Source organism: Molossus molossus, unplaced genomic scaffold, assembly GCF_014108415.1.
Source record: "Molossus molossus isolate mMolMol1 unplaced genomic scaffold, mMolMol1.p scaffold_m16_p_5, whole genome shotgun sequence".
Classification (NCBI taxonomy): Eukaryota; Metazoa; Chordata; class Mammalia; order Chiroptera; family Molossidae; genus Molossus; species Molossus molossus.
In genome coordinates, this window is record NW_023425388.1 from 100,923,065 (window position 1) to 100,948,864 (window position 25,800).

Genomic DNA, 25,800 nt, shown 5'->3' on the forward strand with positions numbered 1-25,800 from the left:
TCCCCAGCTTTCCAAAAGTAGAGTGTTCCTATAAAACTTTCCATAAACTAGAATGCCATAAAGCAAAGAATCAGTTACCGTTAATATATATGGAAAAATTGCTGGGCATTCCCAGACACAAAAAGTAACCTGCCAAAGTATACTAAATATACTCAGTTATGTCTAATATTATACTAAGCGTAATACCCTTATGATCTCTCAGAATTTTCTGATACCTGAGGACACATCTTGCTAACAGATGCACAGAATAAATCAGTATTAAGCATAGATGCTCATAGACATAGTTCAAAGCTTTGACTGCTTGATGCTGAGATGCTGAGTGTAGTTCCAGGGGAAGGGGCTTGGTGGCGCCACTCCTGCGGCTCAGGGTGCTCTCTGCCTGTGTAACAACTCACTGATGGCACAGCAAACCTGAACGCTGTTTTTGTGTTTGTCTCTATGTAGAATAGAAAACCCTCTTTTGATTCAGTTTGTAAAAACAGGTACGAATATAGGTCTTTTATAAAAGCAAAATGGCATAACTAGAGATTTTGAAAAGTGAGCAATACCTGTATAACTCACATTATTTAGTAACTGTCACTTGTAAAACTTTAATTTAGAATTTGTAAAGTGAACAACTTTTGGTGCAGTTGAAAAATGTGCTATTTTAAAGAATTTCCACCTGATTCATCTTTGTTGAGAACCTTTTCATATAATTAAGTTTCTTAAAGTAAGTTGTACCCATGGAAGCATAAATTACAAATATAAAAGAATAGTGATATAACTTTTATTTATTTATTTATTTAATTTTTTATCCTCACCCGAGGACATTTTTCGATATTTTGTTCAGATAGAGTGAGTGGGAGAGAGAGAGAAACATCGACGTGAAAGCGACACATCGAGTGGTTGCCACCCACACGACCCAACCAGGGCTGGGGACAAACTGCAACCAAGGTACGTGCCCTTAGCGGGAACCGAACCCGGGTCTCTCCGGACCGCAGGCTGACGCTCTAACCGCTGAGCCAAACCGGCCAGGGCTAACTTTTAAAGCATACAGTTCATAAATATATTGTAGAAATGCCTATAGTGCAATATGTATTTCTCCTTTAAAATACATTTAGAAAATTCATTGACAATTAATTAACAAGCTTGCACTGTTAACCTTAAAAATATAAGTCAACTTTCAGTTTTGATACAGGAATTTTATAGCTTGAGAAAAATAACCAGAACCAGCTTTGCAACTTGCACCAGTACACCATTGTCCTATAGACCCCTATGAATTACTTTTTTCCCCTGACCACTGAGCACACCTGCCAGGGCTATAAAGTACTTTTTTAAAATCATTTTTTATTTTTCAATTATAGTTGACATACAATATTATGTTAGTGTTAGGTGTACACCCCAGTGATTAGACACTATAAAACATACTAAGTGACCATCGGACAATACATAGTTATTAGAATATTATTGGCTATATTCCCTAAGCTGCACTTTACACTCCAATGACTACACTATAGCTACTAATTTGTACTTCTAAATCCCTTCACCTTTTTCACTCAACCACAGACCCAGCTACAGGATTTTATTTTCCTGGCACTGGAGCGTTGGGCTGAAAGGTCTGGTGTGGGGCTGGGACCCCTCACTCCTCAGGAGGGACCTCTACAGCCAAGATATCCCTACTGATTTTTACCCATCATTTTGGGTGTGGGACCAGCCTGTCTGCTCCTCCACTCCTCCTGCCAGTTTTTATATGGCCTTTTTATTTCCCTAGTTGTAAGACTTCCATTCAGCCAGATTTCAAGCGGTTCTGAATGATGGTTGTTCTGTAGTTTGGTTGTAATTTTGTGTGATTGTGGGAGGAAGTGATACTGTGTTTCCCTACGCCACCATCTTGACCCCTATAAAGTCTGAATTACTTTCAATAAAAACAAATGATAGGTGTTTGAGAGTCACCAACATGCACAAACCCACTGTCATTCTGAGGTTTCATTGAGAGATGTGCTGAGATGACCATTTTGAGATGAAAAGATGAGATGACAGAAATAAAAGTTTGAAATTCAAGATGAACCTCCCCTTTTCAATAGTTTAATCATAAGTACATTATGCTTCATTATGGATGGGTCATGAGATAAATTTCATGTTGATAACAAATGGATCAGGTGGGTAGTAATACATCATGTTATACTGAGTCCTTTTTATAGTCTCTCCTTTCTTCCATTGTAGTTAGCCTTTCCACAAACAAGAAAACATTCAGATATTTTGGATTATGTTAATGTATTTGTATATTTAATAAAAATATTAATTATATTATGTGCTTAATTCATTTCACATTCTATGTTTTCTTTTCCTTCATTCTATAAAAATGCTGTGCACTTAAAATATTTTTAAGATCAGTTTATTTTATGCCTATTATGACTTTAAAATAGTATGACACAAGAACTTTATTGCATGTTGAACAAATAAATATTTACAACCCTGGAACATTTTGAAAAATCCATTTGTTGACTTTTCAAAAGGCATTATATTTATTAAAGTAGTCAAATATGTCATTTTACTTGCAAAGTTGGAAAGAAGCTACTATTCAGATATTTGTTTCGTCAATCCCAACATTTCTGGAGCTAGACTTTTCTGATAGCTCCTAAAGAGAGCATGATGGGACCAGAATCTAGGGGCCAGGGCAATGATCACATGGACCAGGTAGGCTCCCTTTATAAGATGTGCAGGCAAACAATTCCTTGACTAACCTGATGCAGACAGCATGTACTATCTATACATAGAGCAAAATGTGTGCTCCCACGAGCGGTGTGCATATCTTCATGGTTTCATAAACGCCTTATTTCTGCATTGTCATGATAGCACCACTGGTGGGAGTGAAAGTAGATTGTTTAGGGAGGGTAAAAAAAAATCATAGATGCAACAGTAGTTATTGCTCTCCAGAGCATGGCAGTATACAAATACATATGTTGTAGAGCGGTAGCACTTAAATTTCATGGGATGGAAGCAATTAGGAAATAAGTCTGAAAAGGCTCCAGAGTGTGTGTGGAGTAGGTGGCAGTGGGTGAGGACCCGAATATTGAGAAAAAAACACTATCATTTATTATCACTTTTGGATCCTCTAGTCAGGTGTTGCCCACTTGATTCTGTTTATCTCAAAATAGTATCTCAAGGATGATCATTTCAGATTCTGGTTTGATATGTAGATTCTACTTTGAGAATAGACAGATAAGATTTATGTCCTAGCTTAGCCACTCCATGTAACTAAATAAGTATTTTATTGTGTAAAATAAAGCAAAGTCTCTGGCCTCATATTCTTCCTAACAGTGGTATTGATAAGAGTTCATATCCTCTTGGAAAATATTTCTCAAGTAGCTAAAAATGAACAGACTTAACTTTTGTTTTGAAAGTGAAAAACAGTCTTCTGAGACCGCCAGCCTACTTCCAACTTAGTTCTTTCATTCTTCTTCACTCTTTTCTCCTTCCCTTGCTAATACACACTGCCCCCAACTAAATGAGGGCAAGAGTTGCCCGAGCAAATAGAACATCAAAGGCCAGACCACTTGAGATAAAGAGCTGAAACTTTTAAATTCTAATTTTCTTCCTCTGGACACCTGTCATATTTTCAATTAAAGGGAAGGATATTTGTTCATTTTTAATCAGTTGACTCTAAGGTACATATTTAAATTGGAAAAAGTTCTAATATTTCTATATTTTGGTATGCATATTATGAAAATTATTTTCTTGAATAAGGAAATATAACCATTATTCACATTAGCAATGTAATATAATTAAATTCATTTGTATAAACAGTTTTGTTTCCTTAAAGTAAAGCTTCTATCTTTGTAACCTTGGATACTCAAAACCCTTGTTTCCTTATGATTCAGGAATATTTTATAAGTGGTATCTTGTTTTGTCTTGGAAAGATTGTTTGGAAGAGGCAGATATAATTATTATGACTTACATGTAAAAAAACAAAATTTTTAAATTATAAAAAATAGCAGAAATTTTTTCTGTTTTCTGACCCTTAGCATGAAATATTTTATACCAAGCAGTATGTCTTCTACAACTTGATATATGTTAGTGATACCTAAGCTGTTTTGTTTTTAAATCATTAAATGAACAATAAATGTCTCCTTTTATTGTGTGGCTAAACATGAAATAGCCACAGCAGGCCCTGGACAGGAGATAGTTCTTTTCACCATGATTTTGAAACACCTGTGTTTTAATTATTTTGATTATTATAATAAAATTACTAGGAAATGAATATGAGGAAATACTTCAAAATTTTTAAATATTGCTAAAATGTACATTTTACAAATTGAGAACCAGTTTACTAACCTGTAAAGCCACTTATATTTTATTGATTTTCCTATACATTGCCAAACTTCATTATGTAATTCTGTGTGCTAACCCTGCTTTTCCATACTCTAGTCACCGCTCAACCCTTGTGGGTTTCCTGCTGCCCTCTCGACAGTTAGAAAACTCTACTTTCCATCGGTCAACATGAACTTGCAGGTCTCTGCACCCACTCCGGAACGCTCCTGATCCCCTTGTTCAGTTTGACTTTCCTCCTGTTTTCCTTCCCTCCCTTCCTCGTTCTATCGCTCATGGTTCTGCGATCTCTTCACAGTCTCCTTTTTCTCTCATCTCTCCCACTGTGTACATTTTCCTCAGGTGCTGGTCTGGGCCTCTCTTCCTTCTTCCATACTCTTTCTTTCTCAGAAAGCTAGTCTCCTCTTAGACTTTGGCCATCTCTCTAATGTAGATAAGTCTCAAATCCACATCCCACCATCCAACCTTTTGCTCTAAACAGCAAACATAATTTTGAAGTTGCCTGCCTGAGATCTCCATGTGGAATGTCGCTGACTCCTCAGAGTCACTGCATCCAAAACTGAAATCATCCTCCCTACAAATTGTGATGCTTTTAAAATTATTTTTGCCATCATCTCTATTCCAAAGGCTGACTTTGAGTCATTTCAATCGCTCCTTCCTTTTAAGGGGGTGGAACCTTTTTCTGCCAAGGGCCATTTGGATATTTATAACATCATTCAAGAGCCATACAAAATTATCAACTTAAAAATTAGCCTGCTATATTTGGTCAGGCTAATTTAGTGAGGTGTGTGATGTTAGCTGGTATTGATTTCCAAGGCCTTATATGGCCCATGGGCGGGACATTCTCTGCCTTTAGATGCCACAGCATTCTTATTTTTTATGTCTTTTTCCCTATATACCTTCCCTCATATTTTTCTGTGTATATTGCATTTGTTTAGGATTTTGTAATAGGGCATTTTTGCCTGGGTAATTTCCCTTACTGCAAACCAACATACAAAGTTAGCATCCTTATTATAATTTTCATTCTGAGACAGTGTAACAGTGGACAAGAGTTTAGATCTGGGGACATCTGCCTAGATCCCAATCCTGGTGGCTTTGCTTCTTAACTGTATCATCTTTGGTACATTACCTAGTCTTTCTGTGCCCCACCTTCATCATCTGAGAAATGGAGATTACAGTGATACTTATTTGAATGGGCACTTGTAAGAATGAAAATATTTAGTTATGAGTTTGGAATGATGCTCTGCATGTGACAAGTGTTTGACAAATATAAGTTCTTACTATATTACCAATAAGGGAAAGTGACTCGGCTTTCAGTTACGTACTTTAAGTGACATACTGAGTCATAAAATCCATGTCTTTTGTATCTATATCCGATTCTTCCTCCACTGCATGGTACATAATTTTGCCTATTTTCTTATTTTTATAAAATAAGTTATTTACTGAACACTGGACTAATTTATGGTCAGAAAATTACTTGAAAGCAAAAAACTGTGCAATAGAATTTGCAGTTATATAAAGTCATTTAGTAGAGTTTAGCTTCTTAGTATATTTCCATTCTGTGCTCCCACAATAAAGAGAAAAAGTGTTTTCTCTTTTTTAATGGATCTGGGAATAATGTTAAAGTAAATAGGTATGTATTTCTGGATGCTGGCTTAGAATGTCTGCTAAGTTATAAATACTTAGATAGTCATGAGTCTTGACATCTGTCACTTGGAATGTTAAAAGTTTTTCTTTTCCCTCCAAATACCTGGCATATTTAATGATTTTTTAAAAAGTTTCAAGAAGTTTGGGGACAATTTTGACAAATCTGTTTTGTACATTCATGCGCCAGTTTGTGAGGGAACCAAGTAACAATTGTGCCATAATCCTGGATGCTTATTTTAATCTTTTTTTTTTAAGTGTAATTAGAGTCTCTTGACTATTTCTTTACACTTTAGACCAGCTATAGCATATATTTCTAAATAACTTTCTTTATACTATTTAAAATGTAACACATCATGTTCACTTCAAATTAAGTAATGATTTGTTTCATGGTAATAGCATAGTTCATACTATTTCATACACTGCACATACTTTCCAACCTGAAGAATGGAAGTTTACTTAGAAATTTGTCATAGCCTTAGGTTTTGTTTTTGCTTTTGGTATAATTACACTAAATTTACTTAATTGTGTATCTGTGATGTACAAATATTTCACTATATAAAGTAAAAGGCACAAAACTGAAATGCTGCCCTTCCGAGATGGTCAAGGTCAAAGTACCAGAACGCTCTTCACATAGGAAGAGGGAAGAGGACAGAAGGTGAGTGTCTTCCACTTGAGTCAGCCCTTTTGAAAGAATCTTCCCTAATTCTGCTTGTATTTACTGGACAAAACTTAGATGCATAGCCATAAAGGGTAGTTAGAAAATGTGTCTTTTCTCAAAAACACTTCATCTAGCTAAAAATATAAGTGTCTCAGACTAAAAGAGAGATATGTCTGACATAGGAGATGGTATCTAAACTGTTTGTTAATGAATGGACAAGATTTCGGGAGGTAAAAATAGGCTTTACGTGTCAAGGACTAAGGAGAGAAGATATAGAAGCAGGAAACATGAGCCACGATCATATTCTATGTGACTTTTGTTGGCTGAAGCAAGGTCTGTTTATTTCCCAATATAAAGCTCAAAGGTAGCAAAGGAACTTGACTTATCCAGGGATGAATTGTAGTGACAAGCATTTCCAAATGGCCTACTTTAAAAAAGTAGTGGTTGTATATGACAAAAGTTAAACATAAAACTAATCAAATTTCTCATTGCATCACCTCATCATTAACTTTTCAAAAGTTAACACACTGTTGTTCCTTACCAAACTGTTTCTCTCCTTTAGAATTGTAACCTTTATGGAAGAACAGAGTACAATTTAGCCTAAGGAGGATTTTACAATGTACTTACATGGAGGAGGGTGGTGGTGGCTTGTTACATCAAACCTCTCTAGGAGATTTGTGTATGATACTTGAAATGCCATTATTTTAAAGACTGTGAATGTTTATGTGGTTTTTGAATTGTGCCTTTTAATTGCCTTCCAAGCCAGTTAAGAGGCTAATTTATAACCTTCTAATTATACCTTTTTTATTTTTTTATTCAAAATCAGTGTTACCCAGAGCAAAGGGAGACACTGAAGCAGGCAGGTGCAAATACTGAGAACCTTTCTTCTTACTGGGGAGAAGGTTCAGTGTTTCCTACAAGACATCATGCTGCTGTGCAACTTTTTTTCTTTTTCTTTGGCACCTGTGGCTGGAGAGGAAGCAGAGCTGACAGTGGGGGCAGACTTGGCAACTAAGCTGTGCAGGGAACTTTGAAGGGATGGAAACATCATCCAAGGACAAACTGAAATGGTTTGGTTCTTTGATTAACTGATAATTAGGTAATGTCTCTACTAGGGGAGTTAGAGTTGCTGACCACAGAGGAAAGGCTGTGGGAGACTGAAACCTAGAAATGCTGTAGTTGTGCCTTGAAAGAGCCTGATTCTTGCAGAAACACTCATTTGATCTGGGAATTACACCAGGACTGGATTAAACTGCTGTCAGTGATGGAGTACAGAGGATGAAAGTGAAGATTTTCTTTCCAATCTTATCTCCTGCCCTTTCATACTTCCCTTTTAAATATCTGTGCTTAGTGCTGAAGAATAACTTATTAAGAAAAATTGTTAATCTTTTTTTTTTTTGTAATCTTCACCTGATGGTATGCTTTTATTGAGTTTTAGGGAGGGAGAGGAGAGAGAGAGAGAGACATCAATGTGAGAGAGAAACATAGATCGGTTGCCTCTGGTATACACCCTGACCAGGGATCGAAACTGCAACCTAGGTATGTCCTCTGACTGGGCTTGAACCCACAACCTTTAGGTGAATGGGACGATGAGCCACCTGGCCAGGGCAAAGACTGTTCATCTTTATTATGTTGTATGTTTGATGTGAATGTTAACAGTGAATAGCACCAGGATGTTACCCATGAAGGTAGACCCCAGTCCTTGAGTCTGTATAACAAAGAAATTCAGAGACAAGAACTCTAATTTTAAGAGAAAGTTTATTTAAAAAGTCACAGAGGTGGAATTGAGCCAGCTGCACTGTGTGGACTCGGGGAAAAGTTAACAGAGGCAAAAGAAGGGCCTTGGAGCTTAGGAGAAAAGCAGCAAAGGTACATGCCTTGGAGGAAGAAGGGGAGAAGGAAGGTGTGGATGTGTTCGAGAGAGAGAGCGTGGGCAGGGATTTTAGTGGTGTCTCGGGAGGGTCTCACATCAGCTTTCCAGGTGTGTCTTTTCAGGGTCATGGTCTCTACATTTTGATGGGTGTGTCATTGGTCATTGCAGCTGGTCCTCGTCCTAAGGTTAACTATGGTATAGCTTAGTCTGGTTTTGCTGCTTTTCTTGGCCTGGAGCTGAAACACAACTGAGGCCTAGATGTTCTCTCTAGTTTGACCAAAACTCTGAGTTTGTCCCTAAGAGTATATGGTGCAAGTCAGAACCTTATTGTCCTGAGTGCTTAATGCTTAAGGGAATGGTCATGCATGGGCCTGTATGGAGTCATTCTTTAGTCCCCGTGCCCGTTCTAAGGGGTCTACCACATCACTATCGATGTGCCAGAGAAGGGAAGGTCAGGGGAGTGTCTGAGCAGTGTGACCAGTGATATGAAAGGTCTGGGGGCCAGCAATATGCTAGGTGAGGTAAGGTCACCCTGGGGTCAATGTTCCACCTACAATACTTGTGTTTGCAGTTCTGCCTGTTGCTAGGCACATTGGGCTTTCTGCCCTGGTGACCTTCTGTACCTGGCCCGTCTTTTCTATTCTGCTCATGTTGTCCAGCTGCCTACTATATCATAACCTCAGCACACAGACCCTAAGTGGTAGCAAGCAGATCCTAACTATAGGTAAATTTTAGGGAAAAATAGCACAATCTAACTGGACTCACAAATGTTTGAGTCTAAGCCTAATGTTAGAATAACTATAAAAACCACATGTATACTCAGTTTTATAATCAGCCAACACTTTTTTTTTTTTTTTTTTTTTTTTTTTAATATTCCCGTTTTCCTGTTTGTTTTCTATACCTAAAAAGGTGTGGAGTCTTTCCGATGGTGCCCTATTCATGTGCAGAACTTTCTTCCCCTTCCCTTGAGGCCTCTGCTTCATGAAGCATCAAAATGGTTTCAGAAAAAAATGATAAAAGCCCATTGCTATTGCTCTCAATTTTAAGAAAATAATATTGTAGATGAAAAAGGGGCCACGTACTAAACCTGATAAGCTCAGAGGAGGCCTGTGTGGTGGCCTTAGAAACTCAGAGACAGAAAGTAACCACATAGGATGGTCTGAAATTAAAACTTCCTAACTAAAAGTGAGTCATGGCGGGTAGCAATGTCCTAGGCCAGTGTGTTCCTCGCCAAAGGCCAGTCTTTACCTTAACTGAGCCTGTCTATTGTCTTTTTGCATCTATGATAGCCTTAGAAATGTCAGGGTTTATTTTTCTAGACCCCTTGGGGCACAGTCCCTGCTCCAGAGCCCAGACCACAGAACCCCTCATTGTTATTATTTTCCTGTTAATTGTTAACTCTCCTATACTCACCAATGTAAAATCAATATGTGTCTCTTCATTTTACTTTTTATCCAATCTCAGAGATTTGTTTCCTCCTGCCTCCATAATCTGTCACCAGTGGAGTTACTGTAATCCCATCCAGACTTCCCCTTTGATTCGGATGTGTCAAGTCAGTTTTCTCAGAACCTTGAGATTCTGCTTCCTGGCAATTGTCAGTTTGGCCTAAATAAACTTATAAAAACTCCATAACAGGTTGGGACATTTCTTACGTGAATTTTACTTGAAGGAAATGACCCTGACAGTCCAAAGGCATGTTATCATAGATGCAAGAAAGACAATAGACAGGCTCAGTTAAGGAAAAGATAGACCTTTGTCAGGGAAGATATGGGTGTAGGGTGTGACTACCACTGTGACTCCCTTTCAGTCCGGAAGCTTGAATTTCAGATCACCCTATGTGGTTACTTTCTGTCTCTGAGTTTGTAAGGCCACCACATGGGCCTCCCCTGAGCTTGTTAGGTTTAGTATGTGGCCTCTTTTCTCACCCACAATATCTAGTTCTTAAAAATTTGTGTTTGCATAAATATAATACCCATTTTCCACTCAGTCTCATTTGTTTTGTTCATTTTTTTATCCTTGGTTTTATTATACATTTAATACTTACTTTAAGTCGAAACTGTGCCAAAAATGGCATGTAGGTCCAAATACACATAGCAACAAAAACTATTTGAAATTCTGCCTCCTAAGGCCATGGCATTGAGCATGAGAAAGCACCCAGCGAGGCATCCTGGACTCTGTGGAGTAGAGAACTGAAGCTGTATCTGCTCTTCTGATTTGCGTTTTCTCCCTGGTGCTGGGAATATGCTTCTTTTTATACATCCCCTTTGTACCCCAAAGTACTTTTGTCTGTTTTTCATATGGCCCTTATAAAAACCAATTTTCAACCTGCAAGGTAGACACTTTATGTATCTTAGTCCCTGTGCTTCAAACTGGGTATTCAAAATACAAGGCAGCACTTTCCATGGACAACAAGTAGCTTACTAAGGAAAGCAGACATGATTTCCTTCTTTTTCCTTTCAACACTTACTTAGCAAATCATTGAGTGTGTAGTATATGCCTACTGTTACATTAGGAAGTAGGGATAATAGATAAAAGTCCAGTGTGTTTATCCCCAGCTTAATAAAGAGACAGGCAAAAACAAAACAAACACACAAAAATTGGACTACTTAAAGAATTGTTTTAATATGGGAAAATATATGTCTAAGTGCAAGTGGAGGTACAGGCGCCAAAGCCTCTCTGCAGGAGGTTAAAAAGGCCTCCTGGAGACTGAGCAGCTGTAATATAGGGAACGACAGTAAGATTATCAGAACACGCAATACACAAAGGGAACGCAGGTCAGTAATAAATATATTTTAATTTTGCTCTTGGTAGTGGAATTGGAAACACACCCTTATATATCTTTTTATAGCTCTTTTATTATCTTCTCTCATGCCTGTACATTCATAATAGGTATCCAGCTAATGTTCAAATTCAGTGACTAGACAGACTCAAGTTTGAATACTAACGTATATATTTTATACTAACATGACCTTCGAAAGTTGCATTGCCTTCCTCATCTATGATCTGAAAGTGGGAATAATGCCCTCTCCTAGATATTAAAGGGTTTTGTAACTATTATTTGAGATAACTGCTAAAATTTGAACATAAAGTCTATGTATACAGGGTGCTCTCAAGAAATTATTATTGCTTTTATTATTTTAATATAGTTATGGAATTACTTTTCATTTCATTTCTTTAAAGTGTTTTTTCATTCTCTTCATTTAAATAAAAGAATTAATGTGTGTATATATATATATATTAAAATATGTTTTTATTGATTTTTTTAGAGAGAGAGAGAAACATCAATGTGAGAGAGTAATATCTATCGGCTGCCTCCTGCACGGTCTCTACTGGGGATGGAGCCTACAACCTGGGCCTGTGCCCTGACAGGGAATTGAACCAGGACCTCTTACTCCATGGAACGATGCTCAAGGCACTGAGCCGCACCAGCTGGGCAAAAGATATATTATTACCCTTCGATATCATAATGCTACATCTTTAGTATTTTTTTCTACTTAAAAAAATTTTTTTTAGTTGAATTTAGAGAGAGAAAGAGGAAGGGGGGAGAGAGAGAAAAAAAAAAAGAGGGAGAAACATTGATTTGTTGTTCACTTACTTATGCATTCACTCGTTGATTCTTGAACGTGCCCTGACTGGGGATCAAACCCACAGCCGTGGCGTATTGGGACGACACTCTAACCAACTGAAATACTGGACCACGGCCCTAATTCCTTAGTGTTTCAAATAAGACTTATTTATAAGTGTGTCTACATTTATTCTACCAAATCTGTATATAATATAAAGTTAATTTGATTTTGTATTTATGGGCATTGATAGTTAAAAGTGTTTTTGTTTATTTGTTTGTTTTGAACAACCTTGTTATCAAATGCTTGACCGTTTACCTCATCCATGATCCCGTGCCTTCCTAATGAGAATTTACCACCCAAAAGAATTGTAATCTTGTAGATAAGTAAAGAGATTGACAGGTTTGACCAAGGTCTAAGCATAGTTCTAATTGAAAATGGTTTATCAAAGTGCTGAGAACTCGTTTGGCTATTGCCTCAAGACTTTTTTTGCATAATTTATCAAGGGGAAGATGAGGAGCAGCAGAGTATCGACAACCTTCCTAATATAGCTCTAACCTTTAACATCATCTCTGGTCCCTTTCAGCTATCAAGAGGCATGGAAATTTGTTACTTGGCATTTATTAGAATATGGTTTCCAGTTCTCTGTCTTTGCCCGGAGATATCACCGCTGTTGCTCTCTTCCTAGTCACCTTGTCCTCTCTAGCTACTAAATCTCTTATGGTTCTGCAGGTTTCAGGTCAGCGTGCTAGCACTTGTTACCAGGGGCCTTGTTGCCTCCAGGAAGCACCCCCAGTCCAATCAGGCTCCCATCTGCCTCCCACCACGGATTTCCTTCTTGTTCTCTGGCCCTTCCTCCTCAGGCGTCTTTCCAGGCTCCTCTCCCTCTGCCCGACCCGGGCATGTGAGTGTTCTTCAGGCTTCGTTCTACACTGGATGTTTCTAAAAGCCATATACATGTCTAGTAGGCAGAGATGTATTTTTTTATCCTCACCCAAGGACTTTTTTTTTTTTTTTTTTTTGCATTTATCTTCAGATAGAGAGAGAGAAGAGAGAGAAACATTGATGTGAGAGAGACACATGGACTAGTTGCCACCTGCATGACCCAAACAGGGCGGCGGAGAAACTGCAACTGAGGTACGTGCCCTTAGTGGGAACCGAACCTGGGACTCCCTGGTCCGCAGGCCAGTGCTCCAACCACTGAGCAAAACCGGCCAGGGCAGAGACATGTTTTGATTCTTAACACTGAAGGTACTTTTCTGAGATTCCAGGGTGAAGTTACTGAGCTGGAGTCTTTTCCTCTGCGTGTACATTAACATGACCTCAGGTTTGTCCATCCTCACCTGCTGTGCTGCCACTTGGAGTTTTTGAATTTATTCTATTTCAGTGGGTGGGTGGGAAGATATGCTGGCATTTTGTCCTCTCCTCCTCCACTGCTTGTTGTTGTTTTAAGTCTTACTGACCCTTGAAGCGCCACGCACCCCCCCCCTTTGTTTTCTTTTTGTGGTACATGCCTCTAGTGGGAACCAACCGGGACTCTCTGGTCCGCAGGCCAATACTCAGCCACTGAGCCAAACTGGCCAGCCCCCCCCCCTCCTTTACTTTGAGCTCTTTTCTCCATGTCACCTGAATTAAGAAAAAATACATTTGTATAGTTATTTAATTTTGTTTCTCGTTGAGGACAGGGATCATGCAGGTATCCACTAAGTGTGTTATCTGATACACAGGATGCACTGCAGTAGTTTCACACTTATAATCTTGTATAGTAGCTAAACATGTGAAATGAGTCATGGAACTCAGAATGTAATCTTTGACTTACACCTTTAAAGGAGAAGTAAGTATGCATGAGGAAATGAGGCGGACTCCATGGGAGAACCCAGAGATCAAAGCATTTGATTGTAAAATAATCTTCTGTTAAGAAGAATTTTTTAAATTCACACTAGGACTGTCCCATATATACACATGTACATACACACATATATATTTATACATGTTTATATGTGTCTCTAAAGTGCATACATAGATACTTGATGTCAATAGTTACCTGAAACCCACAACATGGAGGCTATAATAGACTTTATTCATTTTATTTTATTTTATTTTTCAATTACAGTTTATATACAATATTATATTAGTTTCAATTGTACAACCCAGTGATTAGACATTCTATAACTTACTAAGTGACCACTCCAAAAAATCTTGTCCCCATCTGACTGTATACCTAGTTATTAGAATATTATTGAGTATATTCCCTGAGCTGTACTTTATATCCCCATTACTATTTTGCAACTGCCTATTTTCACTTCTTAATCCTTTCACCTTTTCATGGGAGCTCTCAAATCTTCCTCCCACCTGGAAACCCTCAGTTTGTTCTCTGTGTCTGAGTCTGTTTATTCTTGTTTGTTCATTTATCTTTCTGTTTACTCTTGTTTGTTCATTTATTTTGTTCTTGAACTTTCATATATAAATGAAATTATATGGTATTTGTCTTTCTCTAACTTATTTCGCTTAGCATAATACCTTCTAGGTTCATCCATATGGTCACAAATGGTAAGATTTTATTCTTTTTTATGACCCAGTAGTATTCCATTGTATATATGCACCACTTCTTCTTTATCCGCTCATCTATTAATGGACACTTGGGTTGCTTCTATAACTTGACCATTGTAAACAATGGCACAGTGAACATAGGGGTGCATATATCTTTTAGAATTAGTGTTTGGGATTTCTTTGAATATATACCAGAATTGGAATTGCTGGTCATAAGGTAGTTTGATTTTTAATTTTTTTGAGGAACTTCCATACTCTTTTGCATAGTGGCTGCACCAGTCTGTATTCCCACTAACAGTGCACTGAAGGTTCCCCTTTTCACACATCTTTGTCAACAATGGTTATTTGTTGATTGTTGATGGCAACCATTCTAACAAGTGTGAGGTGATATTTCCTTCATTGTTTTTATTTGCATCTCTCTGGTGATTAGTGATGTTGAGCATCTTTTCATGTCCATTGGCCATCTGTATGTCCTCTTTGGAGAAGTGTCTATTCATGTCCTCTGCCCATTTTTAAATTGGATTTTTGGTGTTGAGTAGTATGAGTTCTTTATAAATTTTGGATATTAACCTCTTATCAGATGTATCATTGGAAAATACATTTTCCCATTCAGTAGGTAGATTTATTCATGTTGTTGATTGTTTCCTTTTCTATTAAAAACCTTTTAAGTTTGATGTACTAGTCCCATTTATTTATTTTTTCTTTGGTTTCCCTTTTCTGAGGGGGATATAGCAGGAGAAAATGTTACTAAGACATTGTGGAATTTTTGTCTTGAACGATACACCCCTAGTAGAACTGCTGAGCTTTGTTCTGCCTGCCTTAGCTGGCATGTCACCCACTCTCTCATCCCATGGACCTGGTCAATCTCTTTGACTCCTGTGCCTCAAAAGGGATGCCATTATACCTTTAACAGTTGTACAGGGAAATATCCAACTTAACAAATGCTTAAGAAGTCCCTGTTTTGGTATAGTATACTGGAGTGTGCTGCAGAGAATGAAAAAGAAGAATTAGGTGTGCCCCCTGCCAACAGCCACATTGATCAGCATCAAAAGTGGTATGGAGGAGTAACTAGCAAGTTTATTTTTCTAAACAGGGAAATCATGGACCCTGATTTAAAAATATATAATTTATGGTATTTCCCACCCTTTGATGAGTTGAGTACTCACTGGTGGATCTGAGGAAAACCAAAGGATTTGATTTTAAATATGTATTTTTTTTTTAAGTTATTCTTCAGTGCACTTAAGAAGAATAGGAGCTGAAGAGTTTTCTATTTTCATCAGGATTGTACCTTATTCTTATATGTCCATAAACTTGGTGTCAACAAAGAGTTACCTAACTTCTATAGCACGGAAGCTGTGAGAGACTTTAATTAATTACTAGGTAAAATTAGTATGCATTACAGTTTAGAGAAACAAAACACACAAACCCACTAATCAAAATGTTCAGCTTCATAGAGCTGGGGATTTTTTCATTAGTTGTATTGTCTAGAATTTCATCACTGTACCAGCTGGCTTCTTGTCAATTTATAGTTAGGACCTTTACATCAAACAGCAAAAAATTAATTACAGGAACAGAAATCCCAATAGGAATTTTGTGCTCAGAGGTTTTTCACAATTAACTAGACATGAATGGTTGCTATTTACAGAGGAAATGGAAAGGGAGAGAAGGAACTTAGTAGAATTTTCTGGAATTATTAACTAACTAGAGTCATGTTAGTCACTCCCCTCCCTGTCTACAAGTTGTTTAGCCAAAGCTTTTAGCCTTCTAATTTCTGGAAGCACCCACTTCTGCCACTGTATTGCATGCAGTAAATCATGGCATGAACTGGGAATTTTCGTACAAAGTGTCCCAAGTGACAGCTCAAAAGATTGTTCTCCTTCCTTCATGTTGAAATGAGGAACATTCTGTGCATTGTGTTAGTGATCATAATCAGAACCGTATGACCAGGGAGACCCTGCTTGCTGGTTGGTGCCAGGTTACGTGTAGTGCATATTTTGGACTCAGAGTCTTTTTGTCAAGTGTCACAGTCCTTGCATCTGTGTGAGAAAGTCAGTTTAAATGTGACTTTTCTAAGACTTTTATCTGCTGAGTAAACCAGCCAGAGGTCTTAAAAATGCCTTCTGCAATTTAGGCTCCTACTTATATTTCTTTTTCATATAGCTTAGAAATTCCTACTTGTGACTCATTCTAACTTTCTAATACAGTGAATGGTTCTTACCCTTTTTAAGACTTAGATGCCTGGAAAATCAGAAGAAAACCTTTCTCCTCATAATAACACACAGAATAACATACATACAACATTTTGCATAAAATGTCAGGGAATCACTAAGAATGCATGAACCGCAGGTTGTATTCATTGAGGAAGATATACATATATTATGGATGCATGTATACATGACCTATATTTATATATAATTTAGAAATATATACAGTTGTATATGGTTAAATTAAATGCTGATTCAGATCATGTGTTTACTATTACATCAAGTTGTCTGTACTAAACAAATCAATTACCTTCTTTGCCTTCACCTGAATAAATTCAGATTTCTGATCCATCTTTATATAGAGCAACCCTGACTTACAAGCTTTTTTGGATGGCCATATTCACTGCACTGTCTCAAGTGTGGCCACATTCCTTAAGTAATTTGTAGGCCATAAATGAGAACATTCTTAACTTGTTTTAAAGGATTTTTCTTCATTAGGTTTGTGAGCTGGGAAGCTAGTGTAAGGTAACTAACTGGCATTTTCCAGTTTTCACTGTTCAGTCTGAGAATGGTTCACTATTATTCCAAGGTCACTTTGAAAGCCTTTCTGTGTTTTGCTTCCATTTATTTTATGCTTGTGTTTACAGTTTTGAACCACATACGAAATTTAATGTTGCGTTTGTCTACATTAAAGGTAATTTGCCCCTTGTCAGCTCATTTACAACAAAGATAACCTTTGAAAGCCATTCTGTAGAATGTTCTGTGTGCAATCACTAATGGAATTTTTCTATCTATGTCTTTGTAGTATGCAACTTTGTATATATTTCTGTTTAGAAAGAAGCTTCTCTAGGAGAAGGTTTTCAGAAAATCTAAATCAATCTTTAATAGAGATTAATAAATTATCCTCTAATAGAATATCATCTGCATCATATCTTGAAAAAAATTTAATACCTCTTTTTGTAATTTAGAAATTCAATTTTATATTCTATATTATATAAGTACGCTTATTGGAATGTTCTTTAAGTGGTGTATTTATACATATAAAGGGTAAATGAAGTAAAATGTAAAATACATCCAAAACCCTAAATTGGATTATGATGCCAAGTATTTTTCTTGCTTTTATCTTTTTCTTATATTTCCAAGCACTTAATTTGACCTCATACAATGCAAATTTTTTCATAATATTTAATAATTTCTGGATATGTTTTTGAAAAGATAAATGAATGTTTAAAATTGATGTGCCTTAGAGGGCACTAAAATTAAATCTTAAATATAAATGATGAAAAATACTTTTAAAGTAGTAACTTAAACATATATATTAAGGAATATAATTTGTGTCTTTTGAACAGCATTTTCAGTAACAATTTGCTAATTTGTGCCTGTCTTTTCAAATAATTAGGAATGTTCAGTACTTGGGAAATATTTTCTCTTAGAATTATATCTGCTGTTTACCTTTCTTTAAAATTTGTTCAATTAAACTTTACAGTCAATATTATTTTGTATTAGTTTCAGGTGTACAACACAGGGTTTAGATAGTCATATACTTTACAAAGTGATCCCCCTGATATTTCCAGTACCCACCTGGCACCGTGCAGTTATTACAATACTATTAACTATATTCCCTATGCTGTATTTTACATCCCCATGACTGTTTTGTAACTACCAATCTGTACTTCTCAACCCCATCACCTTTTCTACCCATCCGCCAACCCCCACCCACTCTGGCAACCATCAGTCTGTTCTCTGTATCTGTGAGTCTGTTTATGTTCTGTTTGTTTGTATTATTCTTTAGATTCCTCATGTAAATGAAATTGTATGGTATTTGTCTTTGACTGACTTATTTCACTTGGCATAATACCTTCTAGGTCCATCTGTGCTCTCACAAATGGTAAAAGTCTGTTTTTTTTTTGTGGCCAAGCAATATTCCATTGTATATATGTATCATGCTGTTTACCTTTAGAATAGCTATTTCACTTACTCAGTTTATGTTAAGGAAATATCAGACATGCATACAGAGGTATATTTATAAGAGTGGTCATTTTGCATAATACTAAAATATTAGAAAAAGCCAAAATAACTAGCATGACAAGAATGATTAAATAAAATTGCATTATAATCACATAATGAAATACCATCACAGCAATGTATACTTATCGACATGGGAAATACTTACATTAAAATTCAAAATAGCATGTAATATAAGTCTATCTTTCTTCAAAATAAGTTGTAGGTAGGTAAGATTGATGAATAGACAAACAGACAGATAGAGAGATAGAGAGATGTAGATATATAGCTATTGCTATATATATAAATGAAATAAATTATTTACCAAAAGAGAAGAAGTTGTGACTCAGTCCACTTGGGCTTCTGTGATGAAATACCTAAGTCAGGTAGCTTTAACAACAGAAATGTATTTATCATAGTTCCTAGAGGCTGGAAGTCCTAGCTCAGGGGACCAGTGTCGTTGAGTGAGGCCTTCTTCTGAGTCACAGACTTCTAGTTTGTATCCTCTTGTTGTAGAAGGGGCCAGGGGGCTCTGTAGAGCCCCTTATGTAAAAGATCATTCACTAAGCCCATTCCTAAAGGCTCCACCCTCATGGCCTGAACACCCACAAAGGTCCCACCTCCTCATACCATTGCTTTGAGGATTAGGATTTCAACATAGATATCTTGGAGAGGACAGTAACATTCATACCATAACAAGTGGTTATTTGGTAACATTTCAGATATTTATTGATGTATTTAATTGTGATTTTAAAAAATAATATGTCAGTACATTACATGTACAATAAAAATAATAAAAAGTAACAGTATAATAGTTAACATTAACATATATAGAGCAACGTATTGTTTTAAACTCTTCTAAATTATTTTAAAATAATGTATCTGTCAGTATATTACTTGTATAATAAAAATAATGAATAAAAGAAAAACCTGGCACTATAATATTAGCTCCTATTAGGTAATAGTTGAGTCACATATTATCTCCTGTGCTCTTGTCATGAATCCCATGTAATTATAATTTGCTACTTGTCAATCCTTACTTATGCTATAGATTATAAGGACGCGGATTTTCATGTGAGAATGATATTGTAATTTCAGTTGGATCAGTTTTTGGATAGATTCTATGGATCATTGGGACTATCCAGTGACCCTGTGTGTGTGTGTGTATGTTTCTGGATAGCAGGTACTTACCTTTTAATCAGATTATGAGATGGGTTAATATTGCCCCCAATAATTTTGGTGAAACTCACCCTTCAATTCTGTACTGATGAAAACAAATACACACACACACACACACACACACACACACACACACACACACACCCCCCAAAAAGCTTGTGCTTCTAAAGAGGAATTCCGCAGAGAGAAGCTAAACTGTACAGTGGAGAAGAATTTATATTTTCACCTTATTACTCTATCTGAGGCAGTTAGAAAAGATGAAAAGTAACAAGATCTATGACCTGGGGTCACATTTTGAAGAAGGCTGGGAAGAAGTCAGAGAGAAGAAGTCCTCTAGTGCCAGACTGTGTTCCAGCCAGCACAGAGCTCTGCTTTTAGAAAGGGCATACACTGTTTAAGTGGAATGTAATCAAATGTATACTATACAACAAATACTATATAATCTAATGTATATATTATAAATTGCATATATACCATTATGGCATTGTATAATAGTGTATGTATAACCCCTGCAAACTTGTTCAGAGGTTTTGAAAGATGAACATACAGGAATAATGAAGGAAGAAAAATGAAGAGGGGATTCCTAACGTAACAACCTGATTAATCTATCCATCTGGATGTCTTCTGGCAAACTTATTTTCACTTTTAATTCTGCCTTTTAAGGTCTAAAATGGTAGGTAATTCAAAGGACATTAATACTTGACTTAGGAAAATGTTTGTATTATTACATATATGAATCAGTGCATCAGTGTGGAAATTTTACACCGTAAAGAATGGAATAAGGTAGCATGAAGCCTAAGTGAAGAGGAGCCAGATTGCTGCCTTTCGAATTTGTCCTGGTTCCTTGCACTGTCTGCTGGTCAGTTTCCTCCTCATAAGGATGGGAGCCAGAAATGTGAGCTGTGTTACGAATCCTGCCTATTGCCCTTTATGTCACTCTCCTGAGACACATCAGTAATGAGTGGAAGTGTGTGGCATCAGGTCTTCCTGAATGGCCACAGCTGCCAGACCCTGTTCCAAGGGCCTCCCTTACCTCACTTGAATCTTAAAAGAGCTTTTATGAAACTTATTATCTCATTTTACAGTGGAGGAAACTGAGTGCTAAGGAGATAAAATGGCCTAAATTTGCGTCACTCACAAGTGGCCTCACTGGAACTAAAACCTGAGTCTCTCTGACTTGGAAATCTGTGTTCATGGGTGTCATGTTGTCGAACTCCCCCTACTGAGACCTACATCATTCTGTCATTGTTCTTCAGTGTGTGGCCTGCAGCCCTCCTGCTTTCAGAATATTGCAGGGAGGCTGATGAAAATCTAAACTCCTGCCAAGAACTTGCCCCAAAGAGAGTGTGAATCAGAGTCACCGAGCTTGAATCTTTTTAACAAGCTCTCTGGGAATCTGTATGTTTCCTCTGGACCATACTAACTGATTAAAAAAACTCAGCTCTACACTGTCTTATTCCTATGCCCAAGGGGTGATGATATCACAAGTTCTTCCTTTCTTCTTGGTAGCATTTGACTCTGACCTCCCTTCTTGAGTCTCTTCGCAGCCTTTTGTATTTTCTTCTGATGTTCCTCTTGCTCTGCTATCCATTGCTCCTCGTCTTTTCTAATCTCTCTCCTTCTGCCTGCAGTTCCTTGGGCTGCTGTCCATGGCTCTTTTCCTCCTGCAGCTGTGACTACTGTTGTTTAGTGAAGCCTTGCAACTTACTCTTGCTTCTCACACCCAAATCTCACCTGAATTTCAGTATCTTGTTTTTATGGATGTTATTATAAATCCATGGATGCCTGTATATTCTTCAGGCCTTAAATTCAGTATGCCAAATGACAAACTCATCATCCTCTCCCCACACCCTCCCTCTGTCATCATGTTCCCTAGAACAGTCCATGCTGTCACCGCTCAGTCTTCTGGGCTCAAAATTCAAATTGTATTCATGCTTCCCTTTTCCTTACAACTTCCATTCAACAGCCAGTCATCAAATCTGTTATTTCCACCTCAGAAATGCCATCTGAATCAGTCATTCTGTTCTCCATTCTCAGTGTGCGCCGTCCTCTCCTACCTGATACTTTGGATTCCATATTAGACTCCTCACCGTTCAGCCATCCCCTACATCCAGTATCTTTTCCACACTGCACCAGAAATTTTTAAATAATAAACATAGTTGAACTTCTCATTCCTCACTTAATAGGGCTTTTGGTTCCCTATTGCCTGCAATTTAAGGTCAGATTTCTTGAAGCTTATCCTAATCTGACCTCATCCTGTGTCAACCAACTCTCCTCCTCACCACAAACCCTATTTTATGGCTAAACCAAACTCCTTCACCGAGTCAGTGTAAAACCACACTATCTGGGTTCATTGGCCCCACTGCTTAGTAACTCTGTGTGCCTCAGTCTTCTTACCTATAAACCTGGAACAGTAATAGTGCCTACTTCAAGGTAGTTGAACATGGGAAGAGGGAATTCATGGGCAACGCAGATGCCTGGCACATGTTGCGGCTGCCTCTACTGTGGTCATCATGATGGCAAGGATGTAACAGCTTCCCCCAGAAAGGATTAAAGGAAGTGTTTATTGTTATTGGAGATGCCTTAGAAATCTGTGGCCATAGCAAAATAAAAGTATTTTCCTATAGAAAGCCCGGATCCACTCTGTAAGGTACTAGACTTAGCTGCCTCATGACATTTCTGTTCTCTCCAGTGTTCCCACTAGTGAATGCCACTAAGACTTGGACATATAACATTCCCCAGACTGGCGGCAGCACCTTTGTTAGCAGTAAGGAATGTGCTCTACTGCAGTTCTGCGGGTACATCATTTTGCCACTTGAATGGATGGTGGAGCAGGCTATGCCGGGGCTACACCTTGGCTGATTGAATCAGGTTCCAGACATAGGTGGATCTCCTAAGTGTAACTGAGGGACGTTCCTTGTATCACTTTAAGGCACCCCAAAGTAAACAGAGGCCCGTAGAGTCAGAAATCTGGTTCCTGACCACTGTCACATAGTGGGCAACATGATAACCGATATTATTTAGACTGGAATTTTAAAATTTAGCAAAATGTTTGTAGAAACTTTAATTCTTATGAAACTGATGCAGATATATTTGGATGTTGTTTTTAGCTTGATGACTATGGTCCTGGAAAGAGAAATATAAATTGTAGTGTTTCTTAGCAGAGGCTACCATTGAAAACAACTCTGCAATATTATTTCAGATTACATTCTCACTTATTAGTTTTTATTTATGAGAATATTGCTTTAAAGTAGAACACACTTTTATTAGCTATGGTACTTTCTTAGTCAAAAGGATACATTTTTCTTAGAAAATTGTACTGTTAAAGCGGTAAATGGGAATAAGTAGTAGAAAGTAGTGTTTAATTTTTAGGGGGGAAAAAAGCTGTAAAGTAGAAACACAAATTGGAGAAACCAATAGGAACCAGTCTATTAGACAATTAGACAGTTGATTATCAGAATGATAAATATGTTTTATTTTTTGTTTTATTTTTTTTTTATTTTTTCAAGTGTGGTATGTTTCTGATTCTCATCATTAGAATAAGAAATAATATTTAAATGGATTCCCAAACAAGTATTCCAGTTACATACACACACACACACACACACACACGAAATTAAAGGTACACATCTAATGGTAAGACATACATACATTTGGTCTGAACAAGGAAGTGAATAACAAGCAATGATGGGTTTCTGTAGCACCTGAAGTTTATAGCATACTTGCCTAATGTGATGAGGTAAAAAGAACTCTGGGTTTTAATCCAAAGAACTAAATTTCAGTGGTTGCTTTTCCACTTATTATCTGTGTGAGTTTGAGAAAATCCTCTAACTGCCTAGAGTTTTGGATTTCTTCTCTGCGAATTGGATGTAATAGAGTTCCTTTGAGGATCAAAAAATAATGTGCATACAAAGCCATTGGAAATTATAATGCATTCTACAGATTTCAGAGATTAGAGAAATAGAGATTTTAGAAATTACTCAGGTATTTCAGAGATTATTTTAGAACTGAAATATACCTATTCTCAGAAACGAGAAGGGCAGCGCTGCCTCGGGCGTCGGAGTCCACACGCAGGCAGGGCCCTCGGCGCTGGACTTGGCTGTTTCTGGACCAAGGTTGAGCATGAATACCAGGGCTCAGCTCTATTAAATCATAACCTAAACGGACTATAAAAGAACTTTAAAACCACCTAATTATTGAGTTATCTTAAGAAGAAATGCTAACATTACAAAGCAAAGCTTATATATAAATATTTTTTAATGCAGGTAATGAATTTGGGCATCCTGAATGGTTAGACTTCCCAAGAAAAGGAAATAATGAGAGTTACCATTATGCCAGAAGGCAGTTTCATTTAACTGATGATGACCTTCTTCGTTATAAGTTTCTAAATAACTTTGACAGAGATATGAATAAATTGGAAGAAAGATTTGGTTGGCTCTCAGCACCACAGGTAAGCTCTTCACTCCAAATATTATGTTTTAGTCACCAATGTTATACGTGCTCAGAAAGGCAGTAATTTAAATCTATAAGCTGGTCTTTTAAACGGCACTTTATTATTCAGTGTGTAGTGCCCTATAACATACTTCAGGTTGTCAAAACATATTATTGCAGTCTCTCTGATAGATAATGAAAATTTTAAACATAATGCCCTACTTACTTTCCTGTTTAGTTTGTTGTTGTTGTTTGAATTTAGTAATTTTTATTTCATTTTGTTAAAATAAATGACAAAAGCTCTGCATGGAATTTATTTTGGAAATTGCTGTGGAAACATCTTAATTGTTTTGACTTTTCTTTATATAAATAATGATGCTGTAATAAAAAAAATTACTTTGACAACATGTAGATTTCTTTATTTTTATATTTTCTTTCTTTACTGGTCTCTAACTTGTCATTTCAATTGATGCTATTATACCTGCATGCCTTTTGTATTTTTCATGAGCTTGACTCTCCTCTGGAATTAAAGACTCAGTTTTCAAAAATGTAATTAACAAGTGCAAATTTTATGCAGGCTTTCTTCTTCCTCCTTGCAAAAATTAGCATATAGTATGTGTTACTTATAATCCACTTACTTTTTACTGGTGCTGTTTGAAATTACTGTTGATGTGTTTTTAGTTTGGTGTCCATGATTTTTTTTTTTAATGGTTGAATAAAAGTACTTATATATTCAGTAAGATTGGCTGCATGACATGAATGCCCTACTCACTCACGTTTATTAGTGATGCCGTTTCCAGAAGAGAGAGCAAAATGATGCTCCTTTTCAATAGGAACAACTATGAATACCAAAAGGCATGCTGTTTATTCTGGAACCTTAGTTCCCATTTCTAAATTACCAAGAGTGGTGCTGCCACCTGCATGGAAATAAGTTCTTGCAAACCTGGGAGTAGAGGGAGGCGGTGAAGGAAGCCAAGGCTCCTCACTGCCTGCGGTAAACATGCGTGAAATGAGGAGGTGTGCAGGCATCATTTCTTTTCAGACCTTCTCTTTTATTAGGCAGATATATATTGTAAAGGACTTTGTGTCACGATTGAGTCTGACAAATTTATGCAATAATGCAAAATTTTTCAGATAACTGCAATGCAGACATCTCAGTATAATAATAATGTTACATTAAATTTGAAAAGTAATTGTATATGTCTTAACTCATTCATCTGGAACTAAAACAAAAGTCTTAAAGAAAACCCACTTATTAATAGATCCACTCTATCTACACAAACACTTTATAGACACCACAGGTACCCTGTTAATACTTCAAACCTCAGCACTATCATCTATGCTTTGTTTGAAGTTGGTGATGGCTGGTGAGGTTTTTATACT

General features: G+C 37.1%; 1 protein-coding gene across 2 annotated transcripts in view; it reads left to right on the forward strand.

Moving 5' to 3' along the window:
• Positions 1 to 25,800, forward strand: part of GBE1 (1,4-alpha-glucan branching enzyme 1) — a 360,857-nt gene that overhangs the window by 304,770 nt on the left and 30,287 nt on the right. For both annotated transcript variants that reach the window (XM_036243257.1, XM_036243255.1), the window contains exon 13: positions 24,252 to 24,436. In XM_036243257.1, the coding sequence (XP_036099150.1) occupies positions 24,252 to 24,436 (185 nt within the window). The remainder of the gene's footprint in view (positions 1 to 24,251; positions 24,437 to 25,800) is intronic.